The sequence below is a fragment of the Saccopteryx bilineata genome, chromosome 4 (genome assembly GCF_036850765.1).
Source record: "Saccopteryx bilineata isolate mSacBil1 chromosome 4, mSacBil1_pri_phased_curated, whole genome shotgun sequence".
NCBI classification, from domain to species: domain Eukaryota; kingdom Metazoa; phylum Chordata; class Mammalia; order Chiroptera; family Emballonuridae; genus Saccopteryx; species Saccopteryx bilineata.
Window position 1 is genome coordinate 278,063,757 of NC_089493.1, and position 21,214 is coordinate 278,084,970.

Sequence of the window (21,214 nt, forward strand, 5' to 3'; positions counted from 1 at the left end):
ACTCAGCACCATTTCAGTGTTATCTACTCCATGATCACATTTACCTACTACCCTTTATAGCCATGGACTCAGCACCATTTCAGTGTTATCTACTCCATGATCACATTCACCTACTACCTTTTATAGCCATGGACTCAGCACCATTTCAGTGTTATCTACTCCATGATCACATTCACCTACTACCCCTTATAGCCATGGACTCAGCACCATTTCAGTGTTATCTACTCCATGATCACATTCACCTACTACCCTCTATAGCCATGGACTCAGCACCATTTCAGCGTTGTCTACTCCATGATCATATTCACCTACTTGGGATGTTTAGGACCACATACACATAGGTTCAACTTATTTCCCAGTACCGTCTAAAAGAGAATGCTCTCGTTTCCATTGGAGCCTGAATTGGACACAGTAATTGCCATGTCAGAGTTTGTGCAACACAACATATCTTTTACGGCTGTGAAATGTGGTCATAAAACTTCCAATTGCTGGTGTAATTTGCTCTAAAATGTGGCTTTTTCTCATACCATTTTATGATCTGCTTCATAAATAAATAGTGTTGAATTATTTAAAACAATGAAACCTAAGACATTCTACTTGGTACTCATTTTCAAATAGTGTAAACATTGACTTTGCAAACATACTGTAACATTCCCAAGGCCATGAAAAATGATCACCATGTAGAAGCAGAGAACTCGTGTCACCCGTGTCAAATGCCACACACATATTCCACTACCAATCAAGCATAAAAATGTGTAAACAGACCCAAACTATGACTCAACAAATAAAACACCCACCAGTGGAGCTTCGGCAAAGGTGACCCAGACTATAAAAAGTTCAATGCTAGAACCGTTTCTGTTTTTAAGAACTTCCAGCCACAACTAAATGCACTCTTGAAATTGTCTGGCTTTTGTTATTTTAAACCAAACCCTCTGCATTACTTTAATGTGGGGGTTACTTGAAAACATAATTGCTAGGAACAACCATGGTCAGTAGGACATTACTGTCAAAGATTAAACAATCTTGTTTTTCCCCACTCCCATTAGCCCGTATATCAAATCCATAATGTACGTTGTATAAACAGACCTCTGAAAAGAAAAAAAAATCTTTGGGAGCATACCAAGATCTCTAAGTAAGCTCCATCAGAGAATTAATAAAACACAATTAACAAATTCAGCTTTATTTTCTTGAAAGAATAACAGAATAGAATTTGCTGCTGTTGAATCATGCACACCCACCCCAAAACAACATAACTACAATTTCCAACACACAAAGGTGTGCAAGCACATGTGCGCGTGCATGCACACACACACACACACACACACACAAAGTAGTTTAAGGATTATTTTTATGAAACTTTAGTTTTATGAAAAATAGATCTAATTCTTCTGAACTGTTTACTGAAAACAGTCTAAAAACCTAAGAGTCACAACTGGTCTACCTCAGGAGTCAGACAAATAAGCAAATGGACCATTGGTTAACCAATTATCCGATCAAGATGAGCCAACAAAATGAGTCATTGGCTAACAGATTAACTATCTAAGATGAACCAAGTACCCAGCCAAGATGAACCAACCAAGTGCTCTATTAGTTAACGGAAAGAACCAGCCGTGAGAAATCAACCGAGTGAGTCACTCTTTCACAGGGATACAAACCACGTGAACTCAGATGATGCCAAACACAGCTTCGTCCAGGGGAGAGCAAATACAACTTCTAACTAGTCAACAAAGAGAAGTGCTTAATGGACCCAAACACACACCAGGAAATCTGGAAGCGTGACCACTGCCTTGGTCACCATGTGGGACTGGAAATGAATCACACAGTTGTACTTACGAAGATTATTTATGGGGGTTCTGGTATCCATGTTCTCATAATGCTGCACGTGGACCACAATGTTGAGGTCTCTCTCCATGTGGTCAGTGTTGCAGTGGCCCTGCGGCCTCATGACATCTGCAAGGGCCCTGAAAGAAGAAAGAATGTAAATCTGTTCATTCAAAACCCAAGGATTGGCATCTGCTGTGCTCTGAGCACTGTGCTTGTGAACAAAAGACAAAGTCCTTTACTTCAAGGAGCCGCCATGCTAGTTAGGGACAAGAAGGAGAAAGACACAAGTAACTAAATAAGAGCAGTGCAATTAGAGGCAACACAGGGACTCCGTGCCGAAGAGCCCCGTGCTTCCCGCCAAGGCTGTGTCCCAACAGCAGTAGCCACTTCATAGAGTTGTTGAGGGGACTAAATGATGAATTCGTGTAATGTGTCTGCCCCCCACAGATTTAGTCCCCCCCCCTTATATCTAATGTTAGATACCAACACTTCACGTACCTCACTGGCCCACTGTTCATAACGAATAACATTTACTGAATACTTACCACAAGCCAGGCGCTATGCTAATTACATTCTACGCCTTAATTGCACTAAACACTCTATAAACACCTTATGAAGATTATTACTTTTTCTTTGCAGACAAGTAAACAAAGTCTCAGAGAGGTGACTTAACCTGGTCACGTCACACAGGCAGGAAGTTGTAGCACAGGGATTTGATTGAGGGTCTGTATTCACAGTCCTGTACACTGTGCACATGGGGTTTCCTGGAGCTATGGAGGATGTGGGGTGATCCATACACACCCCATACTGGTGCACCTCTTATTTTTTTAATTTATTCATTTTAGAGAGGAGAGAGAGAGAGAGAGGAGAGAGAGAAGGGGGAGGAGCTGGAAGCAACAACTCCCATATGTGCCTTGACCAGACAAGTGCAGGGTTTTGAACCAGTGACCTCAGCATTCCAGGTCGATGCTTTATCCACTGCGCCACCACAGGTCAGGCCTGGTGCGCCTCTTAATCGGTAGCTCGGGACGGAGGGAAGTGCAGGACCTGGGGCACCAGCAATGTCTCAGGTGCTTGTCATTTATCATCATGTTTAATCTCCTTGACACTCACCAAAGGGTCGGTATTTTATTTTTTAAGTGAGAGGAGGGGAGATAGAGAAACAGACTCCTCCATGCTCCCTGCCTTGGATCCACCAGCAACCCCAGTCTGGTGCCGATGCACGAACCAATTGAGCCACTGGCTATGAGAGGAAAAGAGAGAGAAGGGGGAGAGGGAAGTGTTGAGAAGCTGACAGTCACTTCTCATGTGTGCCCTGACTGGGGATCAAACCTGGGATGTCCACACACCAGGCTGACACTCTATCCACTGAGCTAACCAACCAGAGCTGGTCAATATTCTTATCAGTACTATTTTATAAATAAGAAAACCATTTGGGAGGTGTCAAAGTGACTGTATTAGTTTCATAGGACTGCTGTGACAACATGCCACAAATGAGGTGGCTTACAATAACAGACAAATATTGTCTCACAGTTCTGGAGGCCAAAAGTCCAAGATCAAGATGTTAGCCAAGCCATGCTCCTTCCAGAACCTACCAAGGAGTCCTTCCTTGTCTCTTCCTAGCTTCCAATAGTTTTCTAGACATCTTTGGTATTCATCTTTTGGTTTACAGCTGCGCCACTCTCATCTGCCTCCACCTTAGAGTGCTCTCACTGTGTCTCTGTCTTCAATGAGTATTCTTTAAGGACACCAGTCGTATTGGATTAGGGGTCCACCCTACTCCAGTATGACATCATCTTAACTAACTACATCCGCAACTATCTTATTTCCAAAGAAGATCACATTATATGAAGTGTTAGGACTTCGATGTCTTCTTGAGGGGACATGATTCGACCCATAACATCAACCTTCACTATTAAATGTAAGCTTACAGAAAAGTTCAGTGTTTGCATATACACAGAGCACAGACAACTGTCAAACAGGTGTTGTGCCCAAGGTTAGACCTCACCAACACACTTTTTCCTCTCTATTTACCCTCTAAATAGATATATGAATAGCCTCAAAAAAGTATATAATATTGTAGTTTTTACTATATATGTGTGTGTGTCTTATACTTGCATCACAACACATGCGACCCCCATATTTACTCTAGTAGTAATAACAGTCTCAATGTACAACAACTAGCCTGGCAGAGGAACTGACCAATCAGAATGGATGCCAGCTATAAACATCTAGTTGTTTGGTTGCAAACCAGCAGGACACCGGCCCTGCTTGTCCATTTCCCTAATTATGGACACCTCGATGGTCACTAACATCCTGCCTCTATAAACACTGCAGTAAACACTGTCATGCACGCCCCTCTCAGACCACAGAGAGAGCTTCTCTGTGCACACGCAGGTGATACTGCCATGTTTTAGGATCTATCTACAATAGATCAGCGGTTCTCAACCTATGGGTCACGACCCCGGCGGGGTCGCCTAAAGCCATCGGAAAATACATAATGCATATCAGGTCTTTACATTCCGAATCATAACTGTAGCAAAATTACAGTTATGAAGTAGCCACCAAAATTATTTTTTGGTTTGGGGTCACCGCAACATGAGGAACTGTATTGCGGGGTCACGGCATTAGAAAGGTTGAGAACCACTGATCTAGATGCTCTTAACTAACTAGAACCCTCTGAGTTCAAATCAAAGGCGGTAGAGAAGGAAGATGAGTTGTTTGGGTAATGCCTACACACACCTATGAACTCTGTGGACCCAGCCTAGCTGCTGAAATCTACCCCACCTTCGCAGAGATTTTCAAACAGGGGACTGCCACCAACAGCAAGAGTATCACCTGGGGACTTGTTAAAATGCAAATGTTCAGATCCACCCAGATCTGCTGACTCAGAAACCCCAGGCGTTGGGCCCAGCTATCTGTGTTTTCACAGGCCCTCCCTGTGAGTCTGCTGCACAGTCAAGTTTGAGACTGGGTGAGGGTAGAGAGGTCCCGATCTTGGGAGAACGGTTGCTCATGGGACAATGGGACAATGGGCCAAGAAGCATGGCTGGTGAGAAGTGTCAGATGTGAGAGAGAAAGAGAGACTCCGGTAAACACAGCAGACCTCCCACATGCATTAGAGGTAAAGACTGAGTCTGCTAAGAACAAGACAACAATAGTCCCCATTCATGCATACATTCACTCCCTCAGCTATCTATTGCCTACCGTGTGCCAGGCACTATTCAAGGCCCTGGGAATACAGCAGTGTCCAAGGTGGACAGGATCACTGCCTTTGTGGTGCTTACATTCTAGGGAAGAGGATAAAAAAAAATAGATGTGTAATATATGCGCTAAATAAATAGAAAAGGGCTGCCAAAATTAAGTAAATAAAACAGTAACATGATCAAGAGAGACTGGTGCATGGAGGCCCTATCTACAATAGCCCAAAAGCAGAAACAACCCAAATCAACTAATGAATGAATATCCAAAATGGATATTCATTATTATTATATGAAACAGAACGTTATTCAGCCATGAAAAGGAATGAAGTACTGATATCTGCAACAAGAATAATGGAACTTGGAAACATTATGCTCAGTGAAAGAAGCCAGACACAAAAAGCCACATATGGTATGATTTCATTTATATGAAGTGTTCAGAATAGGCAAGCCTATAGAGACAGAAGCTGACAGAGGGAGGATTGGGGAGTGACTGTTTAATGTATTTGGACTTTCTCTTTGGGATAATAAAAATGTTCTGAAATTAGATAGCTGAGGTGCTGATATATAAAGAAAGCACTGAATTATACAAATCAAAATGGTTAAGATGGTAGATTTTTATGGGACATTGGAAGAGTAAGGGGTTTATTTATAGGATGATAAAAATGTTCTAGAATTAGATAGTGGTGATGTTGCTCAACTTTGTGAATATACTAAAAGCCACTTAATTGTATACTTTTTAAAAAAATTATTACAAAGTGATCAGGAAAAGACTGTTTGAAGAGGCAACATTTGGGTTGAGCCCCAAATGGTAAAAAGGAGTTGGTTACAAAAAGATGATGGAAAGAACATTCCAGGCAGAGGGAGCAGCAAGTGCAAAGGCCCTGAGACAGAAAAGAGTTAAGATATCTGAGGAACAAACAAGAAGGTCTAAAAAGCTGAAAGGTGGCAAACAAAGAGGAGGTTATTCCAAGGTGAGGATTATTATACCCATTTTATAGAGTAAAAAAGTGCCCACATAACCCAGCTAATCATCAGAGAACTGGGACGCAGAGCTGAATGTCTCTGAAGTCAGAGTTCAGGCCTCTTCTCACCTCCGTGCAGTAACAGGATCTGAAACTAAATGGGGCTGCAGGGTAGGAACATCTGAGACAAAGAGCAGATGCCTCTACCTTCTAAACAGGTTGTTTACATAAGCTTCAGGGGAATAGTGAACTTATCTGGAATTGAATGGAAATTTTATGTGTGCATTTTCTCTAACAAGAAGCCATAGCTTTCACCAGATTCTGTAAAGCATCCCCACCCCCAATTCCAAAGTGCTCAGGTTTTCAAGAGGATTGTAAAAGTAATCAGGATAGGTACCATGAACTTGGCCAGCACTGCCATCTGCAGATCCCCTGGTCTTCTCCTGAATCCCAAAATTTGTGAAAATGCGGCCTAAAAGCCAAGGACACTTGTGCCCGAGGCAGACCTTCCTAAAGCATGCAACAGAGACACAAATTCTTAGAGACCTCCACATCTGGACAAGGAGTCTTCCAGATGTGGTTGACTCACTCCAGAAACTTCAGAAAATGATTTGACATAGGGAGAGGAAATATGAGAACTTCTGTATATGTCCGTTAGTCATTAAAAATGAGAAATTGACTTAATATATGAATTGATGCCTGACCAGGCGGTGGCACAGTGGATAGAGCATCGGACTGGGATGCAGAGGACCCAGGTTCGAGACCCTGAGGTCACCAGCTTGAGCGTGAACTCATCTGGTTTGAGCAAGGCTCACCAGCTTGAGCCCAAGGTCACTGACTTGAGCAAGGGGTCACTTGGTCTGCTGTAGCCCCTAGTCAAGGCATATGTGAGAAAGCAATCAGTGAACAACTAAGGTCCTGCAGCGAAGAATTGATGCTTCTCATTTCTCTCTCTTCCTGTCTGTCCCTATCTATCCCTCTCTCTGACTCTCTCTTTATCACTGTAAAAAAAAAATACATGAATTGATGTTGGTGCCCTAAGTTGGAACACCCACATCAAATGGTGAGAATCAGGAATCTTGAACCAATGAAGCAGCAGCCTGTATTACAGTTATGTGAACCCTTAAATGGGATATACAGGTGAACTATTCAGTTTTAACTAAACTAACTATGTATCACTAAGAATACATGTGGCTTTAAAATAGCCCCCATAACAAAATCAAAGCCCGCCCAAAATAGTGATAAGGCAAGCACGAGAAAACAATAAAGCTGACTTTTTCTTTCTTTTCAACAGCTTCTCACAAGGTTAAAATAATGAGGGTCTATTCAGATCAAAATGAAGTCAACCCAAAATAATAAAAACTCTCTTGAGGAATAATCAAAATATGGATTGATTTACTAACACCACCCTCAATTTATATCATGCTTTGAAATTGTAGCTAATGGTTGCATGAAGTCATCATGATGAGTAACAAATTTAAAAGTATTTCACCTTCAGCTCAGTTTAAAACTTCTGCCTTTATGTATGCTTCATAATGTACCTAATCATTGTTCACTGGAATGTGTACATATGCTTATTAGTAAAACAAATGTGTATATATTGGGATGCATGCTAAAAAGCACGCTACAAATAGAGATGTATCAAAAGATGTAATGAATTAGACAATGGGAAGAACCAACCACATGCTGCAAGCCAAATGCCCAAACACTGAGCATTTATTTGTGGCATATAGTTTGGGTGCTTCTCAAACTTTCGCATGCATTAGTATTACCTAGGGATCTTGTGAAACTGCGGATTCTGTTTCAGTAAGTCTGAGGGAGGACCTGAGATTCTGCTCAATCCCCCAAGTGATGGAGATGCCGCAGTAGCAAGATTCGGAAGGTATTATGATGGTAAATTTCATGTCTCAGCTTGACTGGGCCACGGGGTGCCCAAATATTTGGTCAAATGTTATTCGGATCTGTCTGAAAGTATGCCTTTGAATAAAATTAACATTTTTTTTCTATTATTCCTTCTTTTTTTTCAGTTGAATTTATTAGGGTGACACTAGTTAACATAATTATGCAGGTTTCAGATACCCGATTCTACAGCACATCTCTGTACACCCTATTGCACATTCAAAGCCCAAGTCAAGTCTTCATCCATCACCACTTATCTCTCCTTAGCCTCCTCCACCTGCTTCCCTCCTGGCAATCTCCACAGTGTTCATAAGTGTTTGTGTGTGTGTGTGTCCTTTTTTGCTCAATCCTTCCACCTCCCTCACCCAGCCCCACCCCCATCAGCTCTCAGCCAGCTCTGTATGGATGAATCTGTCTTTATTTTCCTTGTTAGTAAGTGAGATTAACATTTGAATTGATAGAGCCAGTTAAGCAGATTGCCCTCCATAATGTAGGTGGGCCTTACCCAATCAACTGGAGGCATGATTAGAACAGAAGGCTGACCCTCCAGAGTAAGAGAGAATGATCTTCAAATTGAGACAGGTTCTTTCTGGAACTCCAGCAGCCTTCAGACACAAACCATTTGGGCCTTGGCTCTACAGATTTTGGACTTGTCAATGGAAATTCCATATAAGAAATCTCTTTATATATATATATATTGTTTCTCTGGAGAACCTTGACTGATACAGCTACCTATGGAAGAAACTACTATAGGACAGTTATATTGAAATATTGCCATTTTTGAGGTCAAAGCTGATTGAATACTGGCAATTTCATAAGGTTCAACCTAGTATCAACTTACTTGTAAATCTACTTGTGTGTTATCTGTCTCCCTCCATTCAACTGTTAGGTCTGTGGGGGCAGGGATTGTGTCTATACTATTAATTATTCTATGACAGTTCTTAGCATAGTGCTGTGTATTCCATAGGTACTCAGTAAATACCTATTGAATAAGTATATGAATGAACAAATGAATGAGTGAATGAGAAGAAACTTCCTATATCATACAAACCAGGATGTTAGAAACCAGAAATTCTACATGCCAGATACTGTTCTAGGCACTCAGGATGGAACAGTGGAAAAGATGGTTAGTGTCCTTGTGCTCCTTAATGTGGACAGTAATGGAAGGAGACAGATAATAAACTCTTAAAACAGTAAATTAGTAAGTTAATTCTAGACGGTAATGTGAAATGAACCAAATAACACTGAGTGATGGGCAGGAGGGGGCGAGGGACAGCAGTAACTTATTCCGGGTGGTCAGGGACAGCTTCTCAAAGGTGACATTTGAGCTAAGACCTGAATGATGAGGAGGGGCCAGCCACATAAAGTCCAACGCATAAGAATTTGAGCCACGCCAACACAATCAGCTACAAGGTGGTGATGAGCTTGACCTATTTAAGGAACCACCACAACAACAAAGGCTGCATCTCTTTTTTTTCCAGTTGTGAGCAAATAAGGGACCCCAACATTTCTGAACAGAGCTCAGAGTCCCAGCTTCTCACTTTCAAAGCATCCAGGGGGTTCCAGGGTCTAATTTATATCTGACTCGTAAACACTTGATAGGATTCCTGAGCAGTTTCTCTTGCCCCAGAAGCATCATTTATTTTTCAAGAATGCAAGAGCCATGGGTACAAGATAACTTTCTAGAGCAGTAGTTACACGGTGTAAACATTGGTCAAAACTCATCGAACTGTATGCTTAAAATGTGTTCATTTTATTGTATAAGCTATACCCCCATAAAGGTGATTTTTCAAACGAAAGGATTTAGTGCCCAAAGAGAAGCAACCATATCCTGCAAAGAAAAACAACCTGGAGACTTTTCTGTGGCCAACAGTGCACGCAGGTATGGCCTTCTCCAGCAGGAGGAGCTGGTTGAAGCTAGAGGATAACCACAGAAGTCAGGAAAAAGGGAAGTGGAAGGGAAGTCCATAGAAGAGAGAACAGTAAAGGAAAGGAGGGACATTTATCACCTGATTCCATTTCTTTGCAAGGGACTCTGGCTCCTCTGAAGCATGTTTGAAATACAAGACACTGTGCTATGTCATTTGCCACTTGGAGTTATGATTCTGTCTGAAAGTGGGCAAAATAATGCCACATGGTCCCTACTGGCTTCAAATGCCTGTTCCTGCCCCACTGTCATTTCTCATCAGTGCCTCTTCCAAGAGGGCTGGCCTTGCCCAGGGTAGGTGCAGACCACATTGTTAGTCTTGCTCTTCCAGCGGCTCCTTGATCAGGCTCTGATGCACGCGTTGGCATTGCAGGGTATCAGGCAGTTCTTTGTGATTTGACAAGCCTGAAGTCCTGCATGTCTGTGCTCTAAGGCAGTGCAGCCTAGTGGTCAAAGACCTCTGTTCTGGCCATACAGTGTTTGAGTTGGAATTGCAATCCACTCCCTCCACTCACTAGGCACTTGTTGACCCTCCTGGAAGGTCATCTGCACCTCTTAAAAGTAAGGCTGTCAGACAGCCTGCTGCACTGGGGAGCAATGTGAAATTGAATGAGAATTTACCCACAAGCTTATGGCAAAATAGCAAAACCAGGTCCTTTAAATTAGCAAAGGTTCTTCACCATCACCTATGGCAACAATTTGCGATGCATTTTTGTAGTCATACATAGATCTTCTCTCCTATCCTGAACCTGCCCCCTCCTGCTAAGATTAAATGCAAGTCCAGAGACATTATGAGACTTGGTCAATGTCACATGGCTAAATATATATAGCAGAACAAAGGCTAGAACTGAATTCTAGACTACAACATTACCCCCCCCTTCAGTAGACAAGAGGTAGAAAAGTCCAACGATAAGGACAATAACAAAAGGGTAATAGTCACCGAGCAGTGTCCTATGACAGGCCCTGTTCTAAGAGCTTTCCAAGCCCAGTCTCAATGACATAAGGATCATCATTATCTCATTTTCTTGACATAGTCAAGAAAGAACCTGAGACTCAGAGACATCAATATCTTTCCCAAGGTCACACAGCTACTAAGTGGCCAAGCTGGGATTGAATGAGAGGACATCTGACTTGAGCCTGTGCTGTTAAGATCAGCTTGACTGCCTCTCCAGGGAATGCAGGTCACATCACTAAGTGAATTAAGTCAAGGTGGCCACTGAGGTGAATCTGAGAGCTTTTTAAGTGGGGCACCACTCAGCCGCCACCACTCGTTGCCACACAAAAACACACGTCTAGTGTTGCCAGATCTACCAATTTCTCAAGAGAGATCAGAAATCTGGATTTCTGTGGGAAATCTCCTAGGTCTGAAACATTGGCAATTAGTTCTCAGTTGGTTTTAAAACACCCAATATAATAGAGACTAAAGAGATTTCACAGCCAAATACAATGAGCTTTGACTGGATCCCGATTTGAAATACCAATCTCTAAAAGATATATAGATATAGATATAGATATAGATATAGATATAGATATAGATATAGATATAGATATAGATATAGATGATATAGATATAGATATCTTTTATTCTTTTTGCTGTGACTGGGAAATTTTTAATATGATTGGGTATTTGATGATATTATAGAATTTTGTTGTTTTTCTTGAGTGTGATGCTGGAATTGTGTTATGTGGGAGAATGTCTTTGTTAAGAGATCCATGCTGAAGTATTTAGGGACACAGTGTCATGTCTGCACTTATTTTCAAATGTTTTGGCCATAAAACAAAGAAAAATGATAAGGGACAGAGAGAGGGGAAAAAAGAAAGGAATATTTGGGGGAGAGAGAGATAGCAATAAAGCAAATATGACAAAATACTAATAACTGTTCATTCTAAATTAGTAATTCTCAGCTGGGGGTGATTCTGCCCCAAGCCGACATTTGGCTATGTCTCAGGACATTTTTTATTGTCATGACTGGGTTGTGGGGTGGGTGCTACTGGCATCTAGTGGGTAGAGGCCAAGATGCTGGCAAACATCCTGCAGTGCAGAGAACAGGCCCCACAACAGAGAATTATCCAGCCCCAAATGTCAACTGTGCTCAGAGTGAGAAACCCTGGTCTGGATAAGGGATCTACTGAACTTCGTTTTGATCATTCTTTCAAGTTTTTGTAGGCTTAAAATGTTTCACAAGGGAAAGATTAAGAAAAACTTAAAGTAAAAATAAGAATGCCTAAATAGAAATACCTTGCAGACCAAATAAACCACATCTGCCTAGTTTGGTAACCATAGCTGGCCACATGCAGTTCCTTTCCCCAATAAACAGTGGTTGAATGTAGCTGCTGCTGCAGCTGCTGAATGAGCATCTGTACAGTTCTTACAACATCAAGTGCAAGGCCCCCCTCTTGAGATTACTGCTTTTTCCCTCCTTTCAGTCCTAATCAGCCTGGAAGGAAGCAGGCGATGTGCCCAGGACTCTGAGCCTGAAAACTGACATCACAGAGGCATCTTTTGGGCAAACACAAGTGCACTTGTCACCAGGAGCAGTTTGTGATGTGGGAGCAACAACATGTTAGAAGTCTTTGATGAGGTGGCACTTTCAGATGAGATGAGAATAAACCCCTCATCTCAGGGACCCTCACAGCCCGAGACCAAACAAATTCAGATGCTGTGACCAGCACATTAATTTCACCTGGAAGCCACCTGATATCCTCTCTGATGTCAAACTTGGGGTATCGGCCCCACCCAAGCATCCCTGAGCCCCTACAACCCGCTGAGGCCATTGCTGTGGCTAGGACTAAGAATTGTTCCCTGCATAAGCAGCCCAAGGTGAATTTGGAGGGGACTTGGGGCAGCCCCTACACCACAGAAATACATATCAAAGTGATGTACATGCAGAAAACAAGCAACAGAGTGCAAATAAGAGCCACCTTGGATTGAGTCATCTATCCCCCAGCCCTATCAAATATTCCCAAAACCAAGAACAATCTTTCTCAAAGTGTGGACCTGTTTTGAGCAGCCATTCAGAGAAGTTGTTACATGCAGGTTTGGGGGGCCCATCCCAGACCTCTCTGATTCAGAATCTCTCTGGATAGAACTCAAGACTGTGTACTTTACGAAGCTTCCCCAAACTCTGGTGCTCATTTCATCTGAAAACATCTGTCCCGGACACAGTGGAAACCAGGGGACTAGTAATTGCACAATCTTCTGTATGACCTTGGGCAAGCCACCCAACCTTACAAGTGGTAATTAAAATAGTACTTGTCTCCTAGGATAGTTGTGAGAACTAAAGGAGAGAATGTTTACTTACACACACCACACACACACACACACACACACACACACACCCTGGTGCAGTGCCTGACACCCAGAACTCTGCTGAGCAAATGTTACTTCCTTTTCCTCGGCAGCAATTGGCTGAACACTGTAAAACTGAAGAGCTCTACAAATGTACAAGCTCACTAAGGCCCTCCCCTAACGATTTTGATTCAAATAGGGTGAATCCCAGGGTAGAGATTTTTCTTTTTTATTTTTTTAGTAGCATTTCAAGTGATCTGAAACAATAGCCAGAATTGAAGACCATGCCTCCGAAGCTGCCAGAAAAAAAAAAAAAATCAACTCTTTTTTTTCTTCAGATATATATATGCACTTGCACTGCATTCTGGAATTCCCGAAATGTACACAAGGCCAGCCTGTGTTTAGGGTGTCACAGAGTAGTGGGTACCCCTGGATTCCACCTCCCAGCAGACCTTTCCTGGTACCAGCAAAGAACGTGGCAGCATCCCGTTGAGCTGGAGTGATTCTTTTTCTCCCTAAAAGAGCTGCAAGGGGGCAGGACAAGGAAGTTGAGTCCCTGCTGGGCCCTGAATTACCTGGTGGAGTGCGCTAGCAACAGGAAAACCAGGATCAAAGAGGACCTGAAGCTAGCTAGCATCACTTTCTCCCATAGGTGCCCAAAGTCAGCTCTTCTCCCACTTTTCCGCCTCCCTGCTCCCTCTCCACCAACCCTTCTATCTCCCCCAACCCCCCAACACGGGGAGGGCTCCTTTCAGCGTTGGTTTGCGAGGAAAGTCCTGGGTGAAGATTTCGGCAGAGGAATTAAGCCGAATCTGCAGGCATCCTACATATCCCTGGAAGAATCTCTCTCTACCTTGGCGACACCGCTGCCGCAGTCCTGCTTCTGTATCTCACCCTCACCTTAAAACACAGACCCCGGGAATCCATAACGGCGGCGGCCACTGCGGGGAAGTGAAACCACCAGGCCAGTGCGGTTGGTGACCCGGCGCCGTGGAGGTTACAGGAGGTGGGCGGGGCCAGCGCTTGACTCGTTGAGAATGGTCAGTATCCCCTGGGAGCTCACTTCTGTGCCTCGAGAACTAGCCATCCGTCCAACCTCCCTGCTGACCCAAACCAAGAAGAACTTCCTCATCTCTCCCTCCACCCCAAGCCCGCCCCGCTGGAAGAAAAAAGTCGCCGGATACTCTGCGTATAAATAGAAAATAATTACTAGTGAGGTGGTGATGTTCCTTTGCCTATTTTTGCTGGGGCTCTTTGTTCAGATTTTTTAGGCAGGCTCCCGGAGCGCGTGCATACACACGCGCGCGCACGGGCCCCCGGAGGAGGTGTGGTGTGTGTGTGTGTGTGTGTGTGTGTAGGGGGACACATGGCAACTCCTTTACCCGTACTCGAAAAGAGGCTAGAGTGTGTGCCCCAGCCACCCAGCAGTTCACAGGCCGCGGGTCGCTCTCCAACCCCATCGACCCTGGACCTCACTCCAATCCCCGGCCTCTCCTGGGTATGGGGCTGCGGCCCCGCCGCTGCGTCCTCACCTCAAAAGTTATTGGGTCGTGCGAATCAATTTAGACACTTTAAAAACAAGCAAAAGGCAAATAGCTCCATTAATCCCCAAATGCCTTCTTCCATCTGCTGCGATTCCTCGTGCTGGGACTTGCATAATGAATGAGGCAGACGGGAAAGTTGACGAATCAGGGAGTGGGGAGAGGGGACGGGGACTGCGCGGGGCGAGGGCGCAGACCTGTGAAATCCACGCCAGCTCCGGCAAGGGGGCTCAGTGAAAGGTGGCGACCGGGGATCGGAGCCAGGAAGTTGGGGGGAGGAAGGGCGGGGGGAGAGAAAAGCAGCCGAGTTCCCGATTCCAAGGACCTGGCAGCTCAGGGAAAGCGAGGCGGCCGCTCCAAACAAGGCTTTTGTTCTCGCCCTCCCCTGCCTCTCCACCTCCCTCGCCTCCTTTCCTCGAGCCGTACGAGTTGCAGGCGGCACACACTCTTTTCACTCCCTCCTTCCATCACACACGCGCGCTCGGGCTCACACTCACACACACCCCTTCCCATTCTGGCTCGACCGCCGGCCCCTGTTTTCCTAAAGGCTAAGTATCTGGAATCCGAGAGGTGGACCCTCCCCCCAAAACCCAAGACTTCGGAGCCACGGGCTTCCAGCTGTGCGCCTCAAGTCCGCTTCAATCTCCGGCGCTGGGAGGGGGAACTGCAGGAGGGCGAGGGAAGGGGAAGACCCCCCACCACACACACAGACACACACGCTCACATCCACACCTGTGCGCAGCCCAGTACCCCCTCTCAGACCCGAAGTTGGCTTCCCGGTGACATGCCCTAGCATATAGACTGGGGTGGGGGGACGCCATTGCCTGGGGATGGTGGAGAAGGGAGAGAAGGGAGAGCAGCGCCTGAAGGAGGGGGCAAGGGGGGAGGCAGCCCACCTGGACATGTGCTCCCTTTGGGACCGGTGCGCCTTCTCCAGTCCCAGCTTGGTGAAGATGCCCACGAGCACCATGACGGCCACCACCCCACAGATGATGTAAACGATCAGGTTGGTCTTGTCCTTGGTGGGGTCGTGCAGGGGGTCGTCCTTGCGCGCAGGGGGCTTGCCGGTGTTGAGCCAGAGAGGAGTGTCGTAGTTGGTGCAGGTGCTCTGGTTCAGTCGCCGCTTCTTAAACGTGCAGCAGAACCGGAAGCCACAAGTCCCGCAGCAGAAGATGAAGTCGCCCGAGCTGCAGTTGAACGGCGGGTCCCACTGGCCCATGACATCGAAGTAGCCCCGGCAGAAGTCCGGCGTCGGCGCCCGGGTCGGGGGCGCGTCCGACACCCCAGCGCCCTCGCCGACCTCTCCGGAGGCGGCCCCGGAGCGGTTGCCCCCGGTCAGCACCAACACACCGCCCAGCTGCGCCAGCTGCCCGTGCCCCGCTCGCTCCTGCGCCCGGCACACGCGGGCGCACAGCTCGGTAAGGAAGCAGCCGAGGAGCAGCCGGAGGACGCGGCGCATCGTGTCTCCCAGCCCGGGCTCGGCCGCTCGGCCGCCGCTGGAGCCGCTGCAGCCGCCTCTCGAAGCGCGGCCGAAGCTGCCGAGGCTGCTGCCGGAGGCTGCGAGCCGCCGCGGGCCGCACATGCAGGGAGCGGCACGGGGCGCTCGGTGGTCGGCGGCCACGGCGCTCGGCTCAGCCCGCGTTCGCCTCCAGCGCGCCGAGCGCCGAGGGGCTGGCCGGGGAGGAGCGCGCGGGGCTGGGCGGGGGGAGGACGAGCGGGGGCAAGCGCGGGGTGCAGGTCCGGCTGGCTACAGGGCAAGGCGGGGGCCGGGGAGCAGGGGAGAGTCGATCAGTCGGCGCCTCCCCTCGATCGCCGGCTCGGACTGGCCGCCCCTCGCCGGCTCGCAGGATCCCTCTCACGCCAAGTGCGCTGGAGAGAGCTAAGCGACACTTGTGGAATGAAGGGAGGGCAGAAGAGAAGGAGGAGGGGGAGGAGGGCGGGCAGAGGAGGTGCGGGGTGGGGGGGCGGGCGCGAGCTGGAGAGGGGCGGGGGCGCGGGAGAGGTGACAGGGGCGGGCGCGCGGGAGAGGTGACAGGGGCGGGCGCGCGGGAGCGAGTTGGGGGGCGTGCAGAATGGAGCCCGGCTGGCGGGTGGGGAGGAGAGAGCTTCGCAACCGCGGAAGGAACAGCTCGGATTTCCCGGCAGGTGGAGGACCGCGACGGGACCTCCCGCGCCCTCTCTGGGCTGGAGGCGCGGTTCAGACCTGTTCACCGCGCAGAGGCCGCTCCGCCGGTTGCTTTCTTTGAGGTGCAGGCAAAGAAGCTGAGGCTCGAGTCTGCCCAACAGGGAAAGGTGACTGAGGGGATAGGGACAGAGTAGGTGGCTTACACCCCAACACGGACTGGGGCTTAGTCTGATCAGGATCGCGCCTCCCAGGTGCGCGGGGCCGCCTTGCCCTTCCCGCTCGAGCCAGACACGCCACCCGAAATAGCTCAACTCCTTGGGCCGAGGTGAGGACGAAGGCTGAGCTGAGAAGGCGGGGTGGCATGTCCCTGGGCCCGGTGTGAGCACCCCCCGGAGAGGGGCTTGGACTGAACTAAAGTCAAAGAGGCGCAGAAGGTAAGGAGACGCAGCCAACAAGGCCGAAGCAATGACAGGTCCCAGAGGGTCTCTCCCAGGCCCCGGACCTGTCACTTTTGTGTCCCTCTTTGCCCTCGCAGCGTTTCCTGCGCTCCACAGGAGGGCACACCGCGGCGCCGTCTCTGCGCGCCCAGATCTAATGCAGTGCAAGGCCTGAGCACCCAGTCTCAGCCGCCCTCCCGGACCTAGAACGTGAGCATCGGTCCCCAGACTCGGCTGGCCCCTGTCTCCCCGAAAAGCCCCCAGGCCCTCCCCACCCCTAATCATCCTCACCCGGGGCTGCGGAGCTGGCCTTGCTTCCTGGGCTTCCAGCCTGGCGCCGCCCTCTCTCAGCTCAGCCGATTCCAGCCATCCGTGGCCCTCGCCCATTTCTCCCACTTCTCCCACTTCTTCCTCTCCTCTGCTTGAATTTGACTCCAGTAGCCCCCGAAACAGGATTTGTAGCAAAGCTGCGACACCAAATTTAGATTCCCACACGCCCCTGCGTTTTGTTTTTTAATTGCATTAACTAAGTATACACTTTGCAGTCGGCTGGCCTATTTGCAGTGATAGGATGTTTCCACCACTTTCCTCTTTATTTGGCTGCTGTCAAGTTCTTGGCAGGGCATTTCCAAGGACCAAGAAGTTGAGCCAGTAAAAGGATATAGTACTGGGGTTTCCTTAATTGAAAAAGCAAGGGAGTGTATTGGGGCAAGTTGTCTCAGGGTGAGAGCTAATTGTGCCTTCTCTTTGAAGAAACATCACCTACTGCCCTCCCAAAGACTTGCAAAGAATGACCCTGTTCCAGCCAAAACACACCAGGGCGACATTGACAAAGCATTTCCGAGTGTATCAGTCTTGGAAGACTCTAAATTGCTGGCTGTATTATGTTACAAACCCACCTGGACAAGGTGTAAAAATTGTGATTCTAAATTTGTCGGATTCATCCTAACGGAGTCCCCAGATTAGGACATTGTGGTGTGTCTGCGGACGCACACCCACCCACCACCACTGTGTGAATATCTACGATCACAGCTTGGTGTGTGAGATCTAATGATAGCTGACATTTATTCAGTACTTGTGACATACCCACTAAGCTAGCTCCTCACAGATGCTTAGAGCAGTGCCTAACACCTAGCAGACAATCTGGGAATGTTTGCTCAACCGTTGAGTGACAGATTTCATTTAACTCTCTCCATTGGATAATATTATCAGACCCACACAACTGAGGGAGAGACTGAGGATAAGAGGAAGAGAGAAAGGTTTTCCAGACAAACAAGAGCTGAGGGAATTGAACAGCAGAAGACCTGCATTGTAAGAGGTGAAAGAAGCTAGTCTACAGGAAACAAAAAGATGACCACCTAAGAAAAGAGGAGGGGAAAAAAACTGAAAATGAAGATCTTCGTATTTCTCAAATCGTGAAAAGATGACATTTCCATTTGGCTATCTTTTATCTTAAAATTGTATGCATTAAATAACTTATTTATTTTCTCATTACCAAAATGTATCACCAATATTTATACTTTGTAGACATTTGAGTTTCTGCAAAACATTTAGTATTTCATGTTTTACTGCATTTGTGAATAAAAGCTCACTCTGTCATGTAAAAAAAAACAAAAAAAAAAAAAAACAAAGCAATTAAACAAGTGGCCCAGGGTAGCTCAGCAAGGTAGTGTGCAGTTGGCTTTTGACCCAAGAAATCTGACTCAGGGGCCTGTGTTATAACCGCTGCAAAATCAGCCTCCAGACTCTATCCATCTGACATTATATGATGCGTTTATTTTTTTTGTCTCCCCACATTGAAATGTAACTCCGTGACAGAAACGGCCCTGACTCTTGCAGAGCCCTCCAGCATCTAGAACAGAGGGAAACACTCAAAAACAAAAGTGTATGGGCTATTTTAATGAACTAATTAAGATCTTTTATAGAAGACCCTGTCTTAAACCAAGAAAAAAAAAAAGAAATACAAGGCAGGTACAGACGATAGTTTCTGCTGTCATGACACCTGTAGAGGGGTTGGCATATTTCTACATGATAAATCAGACGTGGAAAGAGCTGTCCCAGCAGGCTTGCTAAGGTCCAGGAAGCTGAGGCTCAGAGAGGCTAAGGACTTTGCCCAAGGTCACAAGGGCAGCAGATGGGAAAGCCAGGGCTGGATGCAGACTACTAGACTTCTAATCTCTAGTCTCCTGCCATCCCACTTCCCTGCACCCCCACCCTGGCACTTCCCAGCATGCATCAGGGCTGAGAGCCAAAGAGCAGGAACCTGGTAGAAGAGTAGGTCACAGACACCTTCCCCCCAGAATTGGGGGTTTAAGGCATTTATAAATTTGATTTAAAAAACAAAAACTTTAATGAAACCCAGTCTCTGTAAAACACTGTCACCTGGACATTTGAGACTGGTCTTCAGAGAAGACTGGCTGTCGCTGCTGCTCCCTGCTTTAATTAACAGAGACTGCCCCCTGTTTGTGACAGAGAGAGTGCAGGATTGTGCTTTGGAGAGAAGCAGTCCAGATTCACCTTGCCTGGTTTATTTGCTCGATTCCAAACCTTAAGTCTCCTAGCCCTTGAGCTTTGCCCAAATCAAATTCTCTCTGGTCCTGCCTATTGTGGCTGCCATTGCTCCTCGGAATATTGCTGAAGTCTGTTTCCTAAACATTTGGAAATTATTTAGAAGTTGGGAGGAATCATCTTGGTTCATTTTACTCTTTTAGGAGAAAAGTTGAGGTCCTCTGGGTATTTCCAATCAGTAAATCGTCACTGCCTCCTAATAGATGTGTGATTATTGGAAACATGCCCCCGTTTGGAATGTCTTTCAGAGCTCCTGGGGAAGGCAGGTATGAACTTCCTAATTGAAACACCTGGTAAGTTCACGGAAGATGAAAAATCATCATCAAATTTCACCCCCCCACCACTACCCAAATGAATTCATGCAAATGTGTTGAAATCAAAATGCAGCTCTTAATGAAAGTGCTTTCTAAGAAAGAGATGATGACACTATTATTTACAACACAGGCACTTTTAATATCCAAAGAAGAATCTCATTTGCTCTAGCTTTAATTATGTCAGACTACAGTGCACGTTACAAAGAGAATGCAGTTATACTCCCCAACAATTAGGGGACAGCCACGTGACAAAGGAGGAGTGCTTACCAGGACTCGCCACCAATGTCCACAAGCGACTGAACAAATTAGATTATTTGGGCTGTAGCCCTCCACATCGTCCTCATAAGTGGCTTTTAGGGTTTCTTTCAAAGAGGTTTCTAAGCAACTATTATCCTTGAGAAAAAAAATGACAAAAGTTGTTGATTCAAAACACCAGAAGCTCCCAGGGTGAAATCTGACACTGGCCCCCTACACGGAGGGCCAGGAAACAGGGAGGAGAGGCAGGCCGCTTCAGAATGGCAGGTGGCAGGTGTAACAAGCAGGGGAACTTACTACCTACAAGGCTTGTCTTGGGGGCCACAAGAGGAGGAGAACCCCACATTCGCCAGCTACACTATAGTTTATATAGAGACCTTAATGCAGGGGTCCCCAAACTACGGCCCCCTAAGGCCATTTACCCGCCCCCCCAGCACTTCCAGAAGGGGCACCTCTTTCATTGGTGGTCAGTGAGAGGAGCACAGGATGCAGATGCAAAGCAATGCAAAGCGCAGCATCGCTCACTACAGTACTACTTCCTGTCCGGCTCCGGAAGCCCGTCAGATCACTTGTTCCCGCTAGCAGTGACAAATATGGAACCAGACATTGACCATCTCATTAGCCAAAAGCAGGCCCATAGTTCCCATTGAAATACTGGTCAGTTTGTTGATTTAAATTTACTTGTTCTTTATTTTAAATATTGTATTTGTTCCCGTTTTGTTTTCTTTTACTTTAAAATAAGATATGTGCAGTGTGCATAGGAATTTATTCATAGTTTTTTTTTATAGTCCGGCCCTCCAACGGTCTGAGGGACAGTGAACTGGCCCCCCTGTGTAAAAAGTTTGGGGTCCCGGCCCTGGCCGGTTTGCT

At 46.6% G+C, this 21,214-nt stretch overlaps 1 protein-coding gene across 3 annotated transcripts in view; it reads right to left on the reverse strand.

Annotated features, from left to right (window-relative positions):
• SHISA9 (shisa family member 9) overlaps positions 1 to 16,402 on the reverse strand; it is a 308,294-nt gene extending 291,892 nt beyond the window's left edge. For all 3 annotated transcript variants that reach the window (XM_066274824.1, XM_066274823.1, XM_066274822.1), the window contains exons 1-2: positions 15,542 to 16,402; positions 1,834 to 1,961 (exon numbers count right to left, since the gene is read on the reverse strand). In XM_066274824.1, coding sequence (XP_066130921.1) covers positions 1,834 to 1,961; positions 15,542 to 16,227 — 814 coding nt within the window. In that variant the 5' untranslated portion in view covers positions 16,228 to 16,402. The remainder of the gene's footprint in view (positions 1 to 1,833; positions 1,962 to 15,541) is intronic.
• Between the last annotated feature and the right edge of the window lie 4,812 nt (positions 16,403 to 21,214).